Here is a 16,608-nt window from a genome sequence, read left to right on the forward strand (position 1 = left end):
GGACTGGAACGGGTCTAGATAGACAGTTTCATCCAGGTACCGGGGTAACTGATGTGCCACCACACTCTCGACAACCTTCGCCACAAAGCGAAGGTTGGAGACTGGATGGTAGTTGCCCAAAACAGCTGGGTCCAGGGAGGGCTTCTTGAGGAGGGGCCTCACCACCGCCTTTTTCAAGGCGGTGGGAACAACACCCTCCCTCAGAGAAGTGTTGACAATCCCCTGGAGCCAGCCTCGTGTAACCTCCCGGGTGGCCAGCACCAACCAGGAGGGACACGAGTCCAATAAACATGTGGTGGCATTCAGTCGCCCCAGCAACAATACAACAATACAGAAAACAACAATACAAAACTAAAAACAACCCTTAAAAAACCTATTTGATATGGCTATTTATAGATAAAATATTACCCTCTAAAATTCACAAAAAATTTAAAACCCATAAATCAATTTGATAATATAAAATTTAAGCGAGTCCAGCAAGACGAAATAAGTAGGTTTTAAGTTCGCGGCGGAAGGTCCTAAGGTCAGGTATTTGTCGGAGTCCAGGGGGAAGCTCGTTCCATAGGGTAGGAGCCCCCACAGAGAAGGCCCTCCCCCTGGGGCGCGCCAGCCGACATTGCTTGGCTGACGGCACCCTGAGGAGCCCCTCTCTGTGAGAGCGCACAGGTCGTTGGGAGATAGACATTGGCAGTAGACAGTCCCATAGGTATCCCAGTCCTAAGCCATGAAGCGCTTTAAAGGTAGTAACTAACACCTTGAAGCGCACCCGGAAGACAACAGGCAGCCAGTGCAGTCTGCGCAGAATAGGTGTTACATGGGAGCTCCGAACTGCTCCCTCAATAACCCGCGCAGCCGCATTCTGGACTAACTGGAGTCTCCGGATGCTCTTCAAGGGGAGCCCCATGTAGAGAGCATTGCAATAGTCCAGACGAGAGGTAACGAGAGCATGAGTGACCGTGCATAGGGCATCCCGGTCCAGGAAGGGGCGCAACTGGCGGATCAGGCGAACCTGATAAAAAGCTCTCCTGGAGACGGCTGTCAAATGGTCTTCGAAAGACAACCACCCATCCAGGAGCACACCCAAGTTGCACACCCTCTCCATCGGGGCCAATGACTCACCCCCAACAGACAGCCGCGGCTGCAGCTGACTGTACCGGGGTGCCGGCATCCACAGCCACTCCGTCTTGGAGGGATTAAGTTTGAGCCTGTTCCTCCCCATCCAGACCCATACGGCCTCCAGACACCAGGACAGTACTTCGATAGCTTCGTTGGGGTGGCCTGGGGTGGAAAAGTACAGCTGCATGTCATCAGCGTACAGTTGGTATCTCACCCCAAAACCACTGATGACCTCACCCAGTGGCTTCATGTAGATTTTGAACAGGAGAGGCGAGAGAATCGATCCCTGCGGCACCCCACACATGAGGCGCCTCGGAATCGATCTCTGCCCCCCTGTCAACACCGTCTGCGTCCGGTCAGAGAGGTAGGAGGAGAACCACCAATAAACGATGCCTCCCACTCCCAACCCCTCTAACCGGCACAGCAAGATACCATGGTCGATGGTATCAAAAGCCGCTGAGAGGTCTAATAGGACCAGGGCAGAGGAGTAACCCTTATCCCTGGCCCTCTAGAGATCATCCACCAACGCGACCAAAGCCGTCTCCGGACTGTACCTGGGCCGGAAGCCGGACTGGAATGGGTCTAGATAGACGGTTTCATCCAGGTACTGGGGTAGCTGACATGCCACCACACTCTCTACAACCTTCGCCGTAAAGCGAAGGTTGGAGACTGGACGATAATTACCTAAAACAGCTGGGTCCAGGGAAGGCTTCTTGAGGAGAGGTCTCACCACCGCCTCTTTCAAGGCAGCGGGAAAGATCCTCTCCTGCAAAGAAGCATTTATAATCCCCTGGAGCCAGCCTCATGTCACCTCCTGCGTGGCCAGCACCAACCAGGAGGGGCACGGGTCCAGTAAACATGTGGTGGCATTCAGTCTTCCCAGCAACCTGTCCATGTCCTCGGGAGTCACAGGGTCAAAACCATCCCAAACACTCTCAACAAGACGAGTCTCGAAACTCTCGTCCGGAACTACCCAATTTTGATCCAATCCGTCCCGAAGCTGAATGATTTAATCGTATAGATAACCGCTAAACTCCTCGGCATGCCCTTGTAATGGGTCCCCCCGCCCCTCCTGTTGAAGGAGAGAGCGGGTCACCCGAAATAGGGCGGCCAGGCAGTTATCTGCCGACGCAATGAGGGAGGAAATGTAAGAACGCTTCGCATCCCTCAGTGCCACTAGGTAGGTCCTGATATAGGACCTAACTAGTGTCTGGTCAGACTCAGAACGGCTGGATCTCCAGGCACTCTCTAGGCGTCTTCCCCAGAGTTTCATCTCCCTCAGCTCCTCAGAAAACCAAGGAGCTGGTTGAGACCGACACCGGGTCAGAGGCCGCAAAGGCACGACATGGTCCAAAGCTCCAGCCGCGGCCTGTTCCCAGGCCGCAACTAGTTCTTCAGTCGTGCCGTGGGCCAGGTTCTCGGGAAACAGCCCAAGCTCCGTCAGGAACCTCTCAGGGTCCATCAGGCGCCTGGGACGGAATCAACGTATTGGTTCCGTCTCCCTGCAGTGGTGGGTAGCGGTCTGAAAGTCCAGACGAAGGAGAAAATGATCTGACCATGACAAAGTTTCAATAAGTAAATCGTTTAAAATCAGATCATTCAGCCACTGGCCAGAGATAAAAACCAAGTCTAGGGTGCCACCCCCAATGTGAGTAGGGCCATCAATTAATTGAGTCAGGTCCATGGCCGTCATGGAAGCCATGAAGTCCTGAGCGATCGAGGATGCCGTGCCAGTTGATGGCAAGTTGAAATCCCCCATGACCAACAGTCTAGGGGTTTCAACTGCCAACCCAGCCAGCAACTCCAACAGCTCGGGCAGGGCTGTTGTCACGCAGCAAGGAGCCAGGTACGTGATCAACAAGCCCACCTGAGTCTTACGACCCCACTTCACATAGAGGGTTTCACACCCAGCTATCTGAGGCACAGTGGTCTCCCTCGGTTCCAGACTCTCCCTAATAATAACCGCCATCCCGCCACCCCTACCTTGGGCCCTCGGCTGATGGAATGCTCGGAAACCTGATGGGCACATCTCTACTAGGGGAACCCCCCCTTCAGTGCCCAGCCAGGTTTCCGTAATGCCCATAACATCCGTGGTCCCTTCCTGAATTAGATCTGAAATCAGGGGGGCTTTATTAACCATGGATCTTGCATTGCATAACATCAGCCGAAGGCCCAGGTCCCGGGTACTCTGGCCACTCGGGGAATGGGAAAATTCTGGGGGGGCGGAGCACGCGATCGCTCTTAAATAGCGAGGGCGTACCCCCAAAACCTGATGTGCCCCCCCTTCCGCCATATCTGCCTCTCCCACATATCGTATTGATAACAGAACCCTGATAAACTGGAACGAGACCCTCCCCCGCCACCCTCGGACCTATTAAATTACTGCCGCGAATACTAGCTGGACTCGTCTCCCCCCCCCAACGGGTTTCCCCCCCTACCCCCCCCCCGCCCCCGACCCAAACCCGTCAATTTAAGCAATTATCTGAAGCTAGGTAGTACAGAAACAAACCATACTTTCCCCAGGAATGTTTTTCATTATACAATCAGAATATATATAATTTGAAAGCTTTCTGTCCTCAATTAGCAGTATGTGCCTCCATTTATTTAGCTTGAATAAGAAAATTTAAAGTAATGAATTTCTATTTATTTACATTGTAACAAATATGTACCCCACCTTTAATTTTTGTTACCATATAATTTTCCCATTTATTGTCTGTTTATCTCCATGCATATAACTCACTGACTAAAATTCAGAAACTGATTTTTCTACAGCAAGTGACAAGAAACATGGAGCAAGGAGATAGTTGCTATTCCCACTGACAGGACATGATATTTTCCAAATACTTGATACCCCTCATTTCCAAGAAGAAGTGAAAAGCAGAAAAAATGCTAGGACATGTAGGAGTAAAAACAAGGAACATGAAGAATTGCACATTGGGGTAGTACTATAATGTTTCAGTGCAAATACCACCCAAAAATGGTAGAAAATGCACCTCAAGAGTTTTGATCAGAATCATCCTTGAAATTAACCTTGAAATAAACTCATCAGAGATAAATTAATGAATAACAATGGAATATTCCACTGGATCTTTAAGAAGATCCAGTGGATCTCCAGCTTTATATTTTCTATATGCATGTTTGTATACTATACCGTCTTTCTAGTCTGAAGTCTTTATCAGAGAAATCCCTTATTGCTACTAAGGTCTTTATTCATCTGAGAGATGGTTTTAATTGTGTGTGGTTTGTGTTTCTTTTTCTGTGTCTCTCACCATGTGTTGGCTTTTAATAACATTTCTATCACCTAGTATATGAATATAAGAAGATTCTGTTTAAGTTTAATGTGAAAAGGATGTTAAACCTGATTAAAACACACTACATGATGGAACTGTTTGTGATCATGTATATTTGAAGGATTCAGTGATGCTTACTTAAGGTTTTAGAAAGTATGAATCAGGGGCAGGTTTCAAAACTCGTCACTACTGGTTTGCTTGTGGGTGCACTTATGCGTGACACTTCTGTGCATGCACAGAAGTGTTTGGGTGGGTGGGCAGAGCCTCCTGCTGCCACTGCCACTACCAGTTCGCCTGATCCGGGGTGAATCGGTAGCAACCCACCATGAATGGTATACTAATTGTTCAACATACTCTTAATATACAGATAAGAATTATCTATATGTCACCAGTCTGATCACGGAGATCATGTGGCATATATGTAACAGTCAAGAATTACTTGACAGTATCTACATTCTAAAGATTTGTCAATGAGGAACAGAAATATAAGAAGAATAGGGCTTATGTGATGGAACACTACTCACATAAATGCAGCAATCATACAAAACAGCTATTGAAAGTGAAGACATTAGTAGGAATGGAATGCCTTACGACTATAAAGGAATGCTAGTTAAATATCTTCAGGTACCCAGACTTTTAGGGCAGTAAAAAAATCATGGACTCTACAATCACCACAAGAGATAAACAATTGTGTAAAACATCAGTTATGGGACAAGGCCTCCTGGATCTCTGAAGTTTGGGGCAAAGTCCAGACTTGAAACACTGCAGAAGAAAATCAGTCCAACAACAAGGATGTCTGTATAAGCCTTATTCAGTTTATAGCAAAAGGGAGCATCATATAGTATAATAGCATCACATAACCTAATCCTAGTATATGTTGTTTATTTTTTTTAAAAAAAATACCACAAGACATAACAAACACTAACATAAAACATATACTCCTTCTTTACATCAGTTTCGTTTCAGTATTCTTCTATTATTTACATTTCCCCCTCTTGTTTCCTTTAATTATACTTATCTTTTTTATCCCATTATCCCTTATTTCTATATTCCATCATACCTATCATTATAACAATTCATTTTCTTTCATGCACTACCCCTTCGTGTGTGTGTGTGTGTGTGTGACCTTTTCCCCTTTTTCATCATTTACCATTTCTAATTTCTATCCAATTATACAATTTATTCCATATCATATAATATTCCGTATCTTCCTTTTCTTTTATCTCCTTTGTTAATTTATCCATCTCAGCACAGTCCAGAATTTTCCTTATCACTTCCTCCTCCAATGCTATATTCTCATTTTTCCAGTTCTGTGCATAGGATATTCTTGCGGCTGTTATTATGTGTAAGATTAGATGCCTTATTTCTTTACTGTATTTCCTATGGAATATTCCCAGCAAAAAGGTCTCTGCTTTCCAGTCTATGTGTTGGTTGCTTATTTCTTCCAGCCATTTTCTGATTTTGGTTCAAACTTTTTTTTGCAGATGGACATGTCCACCATAAATGATAATATGTTCCATATACTTTTTTTGCACTTCTTGCATATTGGAGAACTGTTCAGGTACATCTTAGCAAGTCTTGCTGGTGGAAGATGCCACCTGTAAAACATCTTCAACTGGTTTTCCTTGAATGCCGCAGACATAGTCAATTTTATATTTGTTTCCCACATTTTTTCCCATTTCTCCAGTTCTATATTGTATCCAAAAATTTTTGCCCATTTGATCATTGTTTCTTTAACCACTTCATCTTCCATTTTATATCGCAATAGATATTTATATATTTTACTGATTAATTTTATCTCTGTTCCATGTACGATTTTATCCACTTCTTGCTGCTCTTTTTGTATTTTTTATAATTTTTTATCTTTTGTGTATCTTGATTGTATTTGTGTGTATGTCCACTAATCTATCTCCCTATCTACCTCTTTTTCCAATTTGGGTTTTGTTCTCAAATGTCCCTGTTCATTTACCAATTTCTCATATCTAATTATCTTATCTACAGCCAATAAGTTTGGGTGTTTCATTATTTCTGTTGGGGATAGCCACATTGGAATTCTTACATACTGTTTTTGTTTTATTTTTTTCCAAATCTGTAGCAGTGCATTCCTGATTACATGTGTTTGAAAATATTTATGTGTTTGAAAATATTTATGTGTTTTATATTTTTCATCCCATAGGAATGCATGTCACCCCGCTTGCAAATCATGGCCTTCTATTGCTAAAATTCTTTTATTTTTCAATTCCATCCAATCCTTTAACCAGGTTAGAATTGATGCTTGATAATATATTTCCCACTCTGGTAATGCCAGACCCGCTTTAATCTTTCATATCCTGCAATAGTTTTAATTTAATCCTAGGTTTTTTCCCTTGCCATATAAATTTGATAACTAATTTATTCAACTCTTCAAAGAAAATTTTCCCTAATTTTATTGGAATAACTTGGAACAGAAATAGACTGTTCAACAAAATATTCATTTTAACCTTAGCGATCCTTCCCAATAATGAAATTTGTAGATTTTTCCAATTATCCAGATTTTTTTAATATAATCCAATATATAATAACTATCCTCCTTAATTGAAGAGCACTTTGCTGTGAGCCAAATCCCTAAATATTTTATTTTCTTAGTTACTTTCATTTTAGTTTTATCTTCCAATTCACTTTTCCTCTTTGATGGGGATTTTGAACCGTTAACATTCAAAGATAGAATCTCTATTTCTTTCTGTGAGTCTCTACCTATATCTAGATCTTTTCATCCTTGTTGGTCTAGCCTCTTTATATTCTTTAAGTCTACCTTCATCATATTTTCTATTATCTACTTTTTCTCCACTTCCACTTTCCTTTTCTCTAGTTTGGGGTTCCTTTGCTTCTGTTGTCTGTACTCTTATTTCACCTTCTTCTCTTATCTCTTTCTTCTAACTCTTCATCACTACCGAAATTCTGCCTATAGAACTCTTCTGCTTTGTCTATCATGTATAATCTGAATCTTTTTTCTTTCCATGACACCATGATTCCTTCCGGTGTCAACCTTCAAAAATTGATGTTTTGTACTGTTAATTTAGAAGTTAAATATGGCCATCTTAAATCTCTCACCCTTCTAGGCACTTTTTTGAGTACCACTAATTGTCTTCCTCTGTATTCTAATGGGTCATCTCTTGTTCTATGTAATATCTCATTCCCGAATTGATTTCTTGACAAATCTAATATGAACTTGTTTAAGTAAGTTATGCCTTCTTCCGTAATTAGTGAGAACCCTATAAATCTCATCCATCTCATTCACCATCACCTCTTTTCCAGTACTTAGGGCTCTTGCTAATAAGTCCACCATCTTCTTTGGTAGGTCCTCATCTTTGTTTTCTCTCACGTTTTGGAAGTGTAAGTAGTGGGCTATCTTTTTGTTTCCAGGAAGATAACTGTCGTTTCTAACTCTTTATTTGCTTGTATTAATCTTTCATTCATTTCATCTACTGTTCCCCCCACCCCTTTCCCATTCTCTCTTCCATCTTTTGTAGTTTCTGCTCATTCTTCATGATTTGTTGTTGAAAGCATTCAAATTTCCCATCCATTGATTTCATCTTTTCTTTGAGTCCTCCAGTGTCACGCCTCACTTCCCCTATCACTTTTTTCAAGTCTTCATGATTTTTCAACATTACGTCCTGCATTGATTGTAGCATTAGTGGTAGGTCTTTAAACGAATTAGATCTTCCCATTGCATCATCTCTTCTATAGACCTTTATACCAACAGTAATTCAACTGTTGCAGTTTGGGCTGCCTGCCTCTTTCCTGTACCAATTCTTGTTAAATTAGGAATGCTTCTCATCTTTAACACTAATTTAAACCCACTTCCCCACTTGTTTGCAATCTTTGTATTTCCTTCCAGCTCCCAAACTATCAATTAATCTACTCCATGCCCAAAAAATTTATGTTATTATATCTATCAATAAATTCTGTACAAAATATAGTAAGTCTTGTGAAACCAAATTGTATAATGTGTAGTAAAATAGATATTGCTAAAAATAAAACACTATTAACAAAAGATACTTAAATGGCTTATACGTTTTAGATATTTGTATCAAACTATAGTTCTAAATTGCCTACCTATTATAGCAATCAACAGCAGGAATAAATTGATAAAGGTATATACAGTATTGAAGAGTCACTTATATTACTAATAATGTTAAGAGTAATAATAATTTCTTCTTGATGCAACATCCACTGTCTAATTTGCAGTTGATCTCATATATATATATATATAGTCACTTTACAGACAAAATCAACAAAGTCAACAAGTGTAGACAGTCTCTCACCCTCACTATACAGTCAATCCTTATTTTTAGGTAGCTTAGTTTAGTCCTTTAAATCAACACATTCTTATTTTTTTTATTTGAATTTATATCCCGCCCTTCTCCGAAGACTCAGGGCGGCTTACATTGTGTAAGGCAATAGTCTCATCCTATTTGTATATTTATATACAAAGTCAACGTATTGTCCCCCCAACAATCTGGGTCCTGATTTTACCTACCTTATAAAGGATGGAAGGCTGAGTCAACCTTGGGCCTGGTGGGACTCGAGCCTGCAGTAATTGTAATTGCAGGCAGCTGTGTGTTAATAACAGACTGCATTAGCAGCCTGAGCTACTTCCCAGCTCAGCTGCTGTATTTATTTTCTTAGGCAAATAAGTTTTAGTCCACAATCTTTCCTTCTAACTGCAGCAGAGTTCTTCTAGTTCTTTTAGTTTATTAGTTGTAATTGTCTTTCTTCCTCTGTAGTTTATATCTGATTTTTTCTTGGCCAGTAGGTGTCTCCCTTGCCTCACTTTATGTTACTCAGCATTCATTCCTTATTCAAGCTGTCCATCTCCTCCGATTTGTCAACACTTTCACTTTCCAACTTTGAATTGTTTTAGTTTCTTAGTATAAGGTTGTTGAAAACAAGAGAAACCACCCTTAATCTTTTTTTCCTTTCACAGCCAATAGTAACACACGTTGCAGTAAACCCTTCTAAGCCCAAACTTGCTTTTCGCCACTATATCATGGAGAGAAAACTTACTTCCCACCTTCTTCCTGAGGCCTCTTTGCTCCTCTTCCCTTTTCAGAAATCCTCTGAAGGTCTCTCACCCTGGATCACTCATAAGAGGTTGCCAAGATCAAATTTCACCAGATTCGTCTCACCATTGTCCCACTACTTCATCACTATCTTTATCCAACTGTCTGCTGTCGTTCCTTTGCGTCCACCATTGTGGGGCATCTCCTTCCCCCGACCAGCTTCTCCAAGGCTTTCCTGCTGATCGCTGTCCTGATGCCATCTAGGACAGCTTCATAGGGCATCTCTTTCTCCCAATCCCCCTCTGAGGGACTTGAGACTCCAAAAAGTCTGCCCGCTTGGTTGGAAGCAGCTGTAAAAACAGTTCTCTGAGTCAGAGAGCCATCTTAGACAGCCTTTCTCTCTGATAGCTGGCCCCGCCCCCTTACATTCTTGATTAAATTATCTTTCCATTGATATATAATTTTATGATACTACTCCAAAAAAAGTAGTGTTATTAGCTGGTTTTAGAAAATACACTTTTCCCAAAAGGTTTCCACAGTTTTGGCCACTACCGTAGGTCCCTCTCTTTTACCCCAGGAAAAGTTTATTTATAACAAAATGCATCCCTGCTTCCTCATCATATATCACATGCATTAAAAATGCAACATTATACTTTGTAACCTGCATTTATTTTCTTAGGCAAATAAGTTTTAGTCCACAATCTTTCCTTCTAACTGCAGCAGAGTTCTTCTAGTTCTTTTATTTTATTAGTTGTAATTGTCTTTCTTCCTCTGTAGTTTATATCTGATTTTTTCTTGGCCAGTAGGTGTCTCCCTTGCCTCACTTTATGTTACTCAGCATTCATTCCTTATTCAAGCTGTCCATCTCCTCCGATTTGTCAACACTTTCACTTTCCAACTTTGAATTGTTTTAGTTTCTTAGTATAAGGTTGTTGAAAACAAGAGAAACCACCCTTAATCTTTTTTTCCTTTCACAGCCAATAGTAACACACGTTGCAGTAAACCTTTCTAAGCCCAAACTTGCTTTTCGCCACTATATCATGGAGAGAAAACTTACTTCCCACCTTCTTCCTGAGGCCTCTTTTCTCCTCTTCCCTTTTCAGAAATCCTCTGAACGTCTCTCACCCTGGATCACTCATAAGAGGTTGCCAAGATCAAATTTCACCAGATTCGTCTCACCATTGTCCCACTACTTCATCACTATCTTTATCCAACTGTCTGCTGTCGTTCCTTTGCGTCCACCATTGTGGGGCATCTCCTTCCCCCGACCAGCTTCTCCAAGGCTTTCCTGCTGATCGCTGTCCTGACGCCGTCTAGGACAGCTTCATAGGGCATCTCTTTCTCCCAATCCCCCTCTGAGGGACTTGAGACTCCAAAAAGTCTGCCCGCTTGGTTGGAAGCAGCTGTAAAAACAGTTCTCTGAGTCAGAGAGCCATCTTAGACAGCCTTTCTCTTTGATAGCTGGCCCCGCCCCCTTACATTCTTGATTAAATTATCTTTCCATTGATATATAATTTTATGATACTACTCCAAAAAAAGTAGTGTTATTAGCTAGTTTTAGAAAATACACTTTTCCCAAAAGGTTTCCACAGTTTTGGCCACTACCGTAGGTCCCTCTCTTTTACCCCAGGAAAAGTTTATTTATAACAAAATGCATCCCTGCTTCCTCATCATATATCACATGCATTAAAAATGCAACATTATACTTTGTAACCTGCATTTATTTTATTTGCTTGTTTTTTTTTAATTGTGCACTTGTCAACAACAGTCCCAGGGCTGCATACACAAAATTTATAAAAGAACTAGCATGCTTTATACTTATAATTTGAAATAAATAAAAAAAATGATTCAGTAATTGCTGGAAGAGTATTCAAAACTGAATACCTTTCTTTGGGTCCAAGACATTTCTTCAGTCTTTATGCATTTTTCTTGTGACTATCATCTGATTCTGCTCTTTCCTGTTTCTTTTTATAGTCTTCATTGGATTGGAGTCTCGGGCTTTTTAAAGGAAAATCTGGAGAAATATTTGTCAGCAGCTATAAAGGGTCATTTCCAAATGGTTATGGATGAACTGTTGTTTCTTTTTTGTCACAGGATGAATATAAACCTGATAAAGATCTTTCTGAAGTAGATCTAAAGAATGCTATTCGCATTCATCATGCCTTAGCCACAAAAGCCTCGGATTATAGCAAAAAATCCAATGTGCTGAAACTGAAGACAGCAGACTGGAGAGTGTTTCTCTTCCAAGCTCCGTAAGTACCAGAGGAAAGCTTAGGCAGGATTATTAGAACTTGGGGTGACTTATTTGAGATGTTGTTTTTATACCTTTCAAAGGCTCTGGGGATCTGATGACATCGCCAGAGAAACTGGGGAACTAAAAGGGAAAATAGAGCATATTCAGCCTGGCAGAAGCTTAACTCATCTGTTTCCGTTCTTAAGTTAATGAAAAACTGAACAATCATGACAACCATTAATTTGTTTGTAAATTTGAGTGACATGATCTTGGAGACATCTGGGACCTCAAAAATGGGGACTGAGATCCATGGATTGTGTCCCTTCAGTTATAAGCTCCCTTTTAATATAGCAAAGTCTCATGATCACATTAAGGTTCTTATTGCAATTGACATTATCATCAGTTCCTACTATTCAAGAAATGAAAAATATCATATTACTATCAAGCTCTGGGAAAATCAGGAGATTCAAGCAGTTCAATGAGTATAAAGATTTATTGCAAGCTTAAGCTCTTTGTAAGAATGTGACCAACTAGCAGTCAATGGAAATGAGCAGGAGATAAGAAAGGCATTCAAGCTGGACTGGATTTAGATCTCTTGTGGCGTGCCTGGACTCATGATATATGGCACGCTTGACCTCTCCCTCGGCCTCAGCCAAGTCGTCTCCTACAATTACTATGTAATTAGCATTAGAAGCCATTATCTGAAGACAAGAACAGTTCTATAATACCATAGAAGCAATTCAGGACTACTCTATAAATACTGTATAAAATAAAAATATTTATATATAGAAAAAGACTAATTGTTACATATAATGAAGAAGCAGATCTAATCTATAAATTTCCTGGATTGTAAACATTGGGAATCCAGTGTAAAATAATCTATTTTCTTCACATTAAAAGAAAAAAGAATATAAATCTCAACATAATTGTCAGGTTCCATAAATCATCCAGACAAATATATTTATAATTATAACTATAAAGCACAAATCAATTATAGCTTCCCCCTTCATGTAATGAAGAAGTGGTAATAATCTAGGTCAGTGGTTTTTAACCTTTTCTTCACCACGGACCCCCTTTTGTGGCCACAGACCCCCAAGATTTAACTCAAGATTAGTTAAGATCATAATATTTTTTCAAGCCTTCACAGACCCCCTATGATGACATTGTGACCCTACCCAGGGGTCTGTGGACCACAGGTTGAGAACCACTGACATAGGTAATATTTTTTTCTGCAAGTCCAAGTCTGTGGCTGAAATACTAAACACTGTTGTTTGCATCCTGAAAATGATGAGGTCTTGCTTAATATGTTTATATCTGTTCGCTTATTCTGATTCCATTAAAATCATTTTTTCTTATTGTTTCAGTGGCATCCTCTGTAATCTACCCTACCCAGGTCCCCACTTATATCTCCGTCCTTTGTTGTTCCTTTCCTGTATTTCCTTTTATTGCAATTGTTGATTAAGACCATTTGTGTTGATGTTATTCTGTGAACTGTGTGGGGAATCATCTAAGAGGTTAACTTTAATGAAGCCTCATTAAAAGGAGCTAACATTTTCAACATTGCAAAAATTGGTTCCCATACATATCAGGAAGAAAAACCTGAAGTGGCACAAAAAGGAGCATGGCATATGACCATTTGTATAATCTGTAACAAGAGACAGCAGCAGATGCCAGCGGATGGTCAACCTTGTCAAGAACTGGGAACGTCATTAGGAGGCCATCGAAGTAGACCAGGGTTGTAATCTTGATAAGCAAATTGGAAAACAACATGGCAAAAGGTGGCCATGGCACTCCATTACTGCTCCATTGCCAAGAAACCTGCATGTAGTCAGCCTTTAGAATTCAATTTGAGGGAGCCTCTATCTTTTAAGAAGAATGCAAAGTAGAAATATTAATTAGTGATGTGAAAGAGAAAGGCATTCCACCTGATATGATAGGTCAGTTCACTACCAATCATCAGTTCTCCTTTTCATACTAATGACACAGTAAATGTCTTTCTCCCTGGGTGTCTATATTTCTGATCATTTGACTTTCAATGCTGCCTGCTTTCCATAGAAGTAAAGGGGAAATGCTGTCATGGATCCTGAGAATAAACTTGGTAGCTGCCATTTTTTCTGCCCCTGCATTTCCAGCTGCTATTTGCTCCATGAAAAAGTTCTGCCGGCCTCTTTTGCCATCTTCATCAACTAAACTCTGTCAGGTAAAACTGAAATGTGTGTACATAGGGTGGCCTGGAATTCAGGCACGTACTGAATGAAACATGCATTTCTTTGCAAGAGCAGGATTTGCATCACAAATCATAGAAGGCCCCAAACTCAGATTAAAGAAGGCAAGTCACTTCTGTTCCCTCTTCACAAGCCTTGGCTGGTCTGTTTTGTAGTGAAGGCAGGAGGCAGGTAGCTGAAATACTGCCTAAGAGTAGTTTCTTTCCCTATTTTATGTGACTTATGCCACCTTTTTATTTAAAATACTTATAACCTGCCTAAGATAACTATGCTATGCTACGCTACGCTATGCATATTATATAATTTGAAAGCAGCAAGAAGAATACATTTTGCAATATCATTTTTTAAATCAAATCAGGCACACACATTTTTTAAAATAAAATAGTTTTATTCTACAGAAGGGATGAGTTAACATTTTCTTCTCTATCAGGAAGAACAGCTACTGTCCCATGAGAATAAAATGAGGCAAATTACAGATGAATTAACTGAACATAAACTGCATCCTGTAGTGAAATGCCTGAAGTCAAAAGAGACTGAAGAATATCGTTTGAAGGAACATTACTTAATATTTGAGGTGAGTCTTCTATCTCCTACCGTCAAATGATAGCTGTCAGTAGAAGAGCTAATTAACAATGAATTTTTGGACATGCATAAAAGCATCTGACAACTGGGCATCATAATCTACTTCTATCGTATGATTAAGCAAAAGGTGTTTCCTAATTGAGAAAGGAAATTATGTCCTTTCAGGATTCACTATATTTTCTCTAGAGGAATCAGGAATAATTCTCAACTGTCGAAGACATAAATATATCTGTGATTTGCATGATCCGTGCCACATTATTGTTTTTTATTGCACATCTCCTAAATAATTTTGGACCAGATAAATATGTTTCATTTTATTTTACTGCTGTCCACAGAAAAACCGATATGAGACATATATCAACCTCTTATGTGCAAAGATAAAAGCTGGAACAGATGACCTGGAAAGAATTGAAGCCAACCTCTTCACAATGGAGACCCAGGATATTTCTTTGAGGAAGACTTGCTCCAGTCCTTCTATAACCCAAGGGCAGTTGTCTGTTGAAAGCAGTAAGGCAGAAAAAGACACTCTAGAGCCAAATACTTCACACACAGGGAGTCAATAAGAGAGAGCTGGTTCTCCTTATCTGCCATCCATGAGCACAATAATTTCTCAGATATAGAGTTACATCAATAGAAAGAATTCAACGGTGTTTTAGTTTACACTAATTCTATTCTGGTGCTTATGTTTTTGGAATTAGGCCACCCATTTCCCATAGATGGGCTGCATAGGTCTTTGGCCCACTGCTTGTCTTTGTGAGTACTTGCATTTTGCAATGAACAACATGTGTGAAACTATGATAGCATGGGAACCCAACTGAATTCATTTCTTTGTTAAAAAAAATTACAAGTGAAATGGTGGTTCCACAGCCCTTGCAATAGATTTGCAAAGAAAATATTGAAACAGTGGGAAGATTTTTATTCATTGCTGATAAGAGGTTCTGGACTGGACAGGGTATCTGTTGAATCACATTTCCACATGAATTGTAAAAACTATATTACTATACCTTCCTACTGCCAAACACAGGTGTAGTTGGTTTCAGATATATAAACTTGCAATCTAACATAGGCCAAAACAATAGCAGGAATAAAATTCCTTTAATATACAGGGAACTCTTAGCAAGACTAAGTAATGTTTTGAAAAGATAATAGTTTTTTTCCCTTTCTATTTCTAATAAAATTCCATTTGACTTTGCTGCAGTAAAAGCTGTTATTGCTATGCTCTCAGCCTCTGTAAATAGCCAATTCACAGCTCTTGTTCCTGTTCCTTCTGCTTCTTCTTCCTGGCCATCCAAGCATCTGAAAGATAACCTGTGTGTGTGATGACCGTAGAAAACTGAGTTGCAGTCACAGTTAGTTGTACATATTCCATTTTGCTGTAAGCATAAATATACTTGCATAATGGGATGTTGTGCTTCTGTTCCTTTCTTACTGTGATAAAAGTGGTTTTTAAGACCTCCAGCACTTTATTTATGGATTGATTCATCATCTTTTTTTCTATACATTTTTCACAGTAAATCAAGTTCCAGTTTTAAAGGATCTTGTAGCTGCTAATTACAGTAATTTACAGTTTATATTTTTGCAGCTTTTTAAAATAAAGATGATAAAGAGATTTCTTTGGATTCTCACAGCTTTGGAGAATTTATAAATGATTGCGTTTCCATATTTCTTACCACCGAGGGATACCATCCTCTTTGTCACCAAATTTTTAATCATAATTTTTGTATAGTTTGATAATTTTATTTGAAAGAATGCACTAAGAATTATGTACAAATAAATACTAAAACTGTTAATAAAGAAAATTCATTTAAAGCTCCATTTGGTGTTTTGATGATTTTTAACTATTCAGTAGAATATTTATCCTTATTTAATGATCCTTTGGGGAGATTTCCTGAAACAGGGAATGGTAATATTCACCCAATTATAGATGTAGTAACCTTGAATAGAGGCAGGCTGCCAATAAAGGAGTGATAACTTCTTTTGATGATTACTGCTGATATAGAATACAATGACACTTTTTTTTGGCCCCAGTTGACTGAAATTCCCATTTGTAATTAAATTATTCCATTTTGTGTAATTTGCAGATCTGATAAGTTGTTATCACTTGTTCATCAAAATCATTA

General features: G+C 39.8%; 1 protein-coding gene across 1 annotated transcript in view; it reads left to right on the plus strand.

Moving 5' to 3' along the window:
• Positions 1–16,283, plus strand: part of PSD2 (pleckstrin and Sec7 domain containing 2) — a 35,189-nt gene extending 18,906 nt beyond the window's left edge. Inside the window, exons 3-6 of the mRNA XM_058176611.1 lie at positions 11,535–11,700; positions 13,737–13,881; positions 14,337–14,480; positions 14,824–16,283. Coding sequence (XP_058032594.1) covers positions 11,535–11,700; positions 13,737–13,881; positions 14,337–14,480; positions 14,824–15,051 — 683 coding nt within the window. The 3' untranslated portion in view covers positions 15,052–16,283. The remainder of the gene's footprint in view (positions 1–11,534; positions 11,701–13,736; positions 13,882–14,336; positions 14,481–14,823) is intronic.
• The last annotated feature ends 325 nt before the right edge of the window (positions 16,284–16,608 follow it).

The sequence above is a fragment of the Ahaetulla prasina genome, chromosome 3 (assembly GCF_028640845.1).
Source record: "Ahaetulla prasina isolate Xishuangbanna chromosome 3, ASM2864084v1, whole genome shotgun sequence".
Taxonomy (NCBI): Eukaryota; Metazoa; Chordata; class Lepidosauria; order Squamata; family Colubridae; genus Ahaetulla; species Ahaetulla prasina.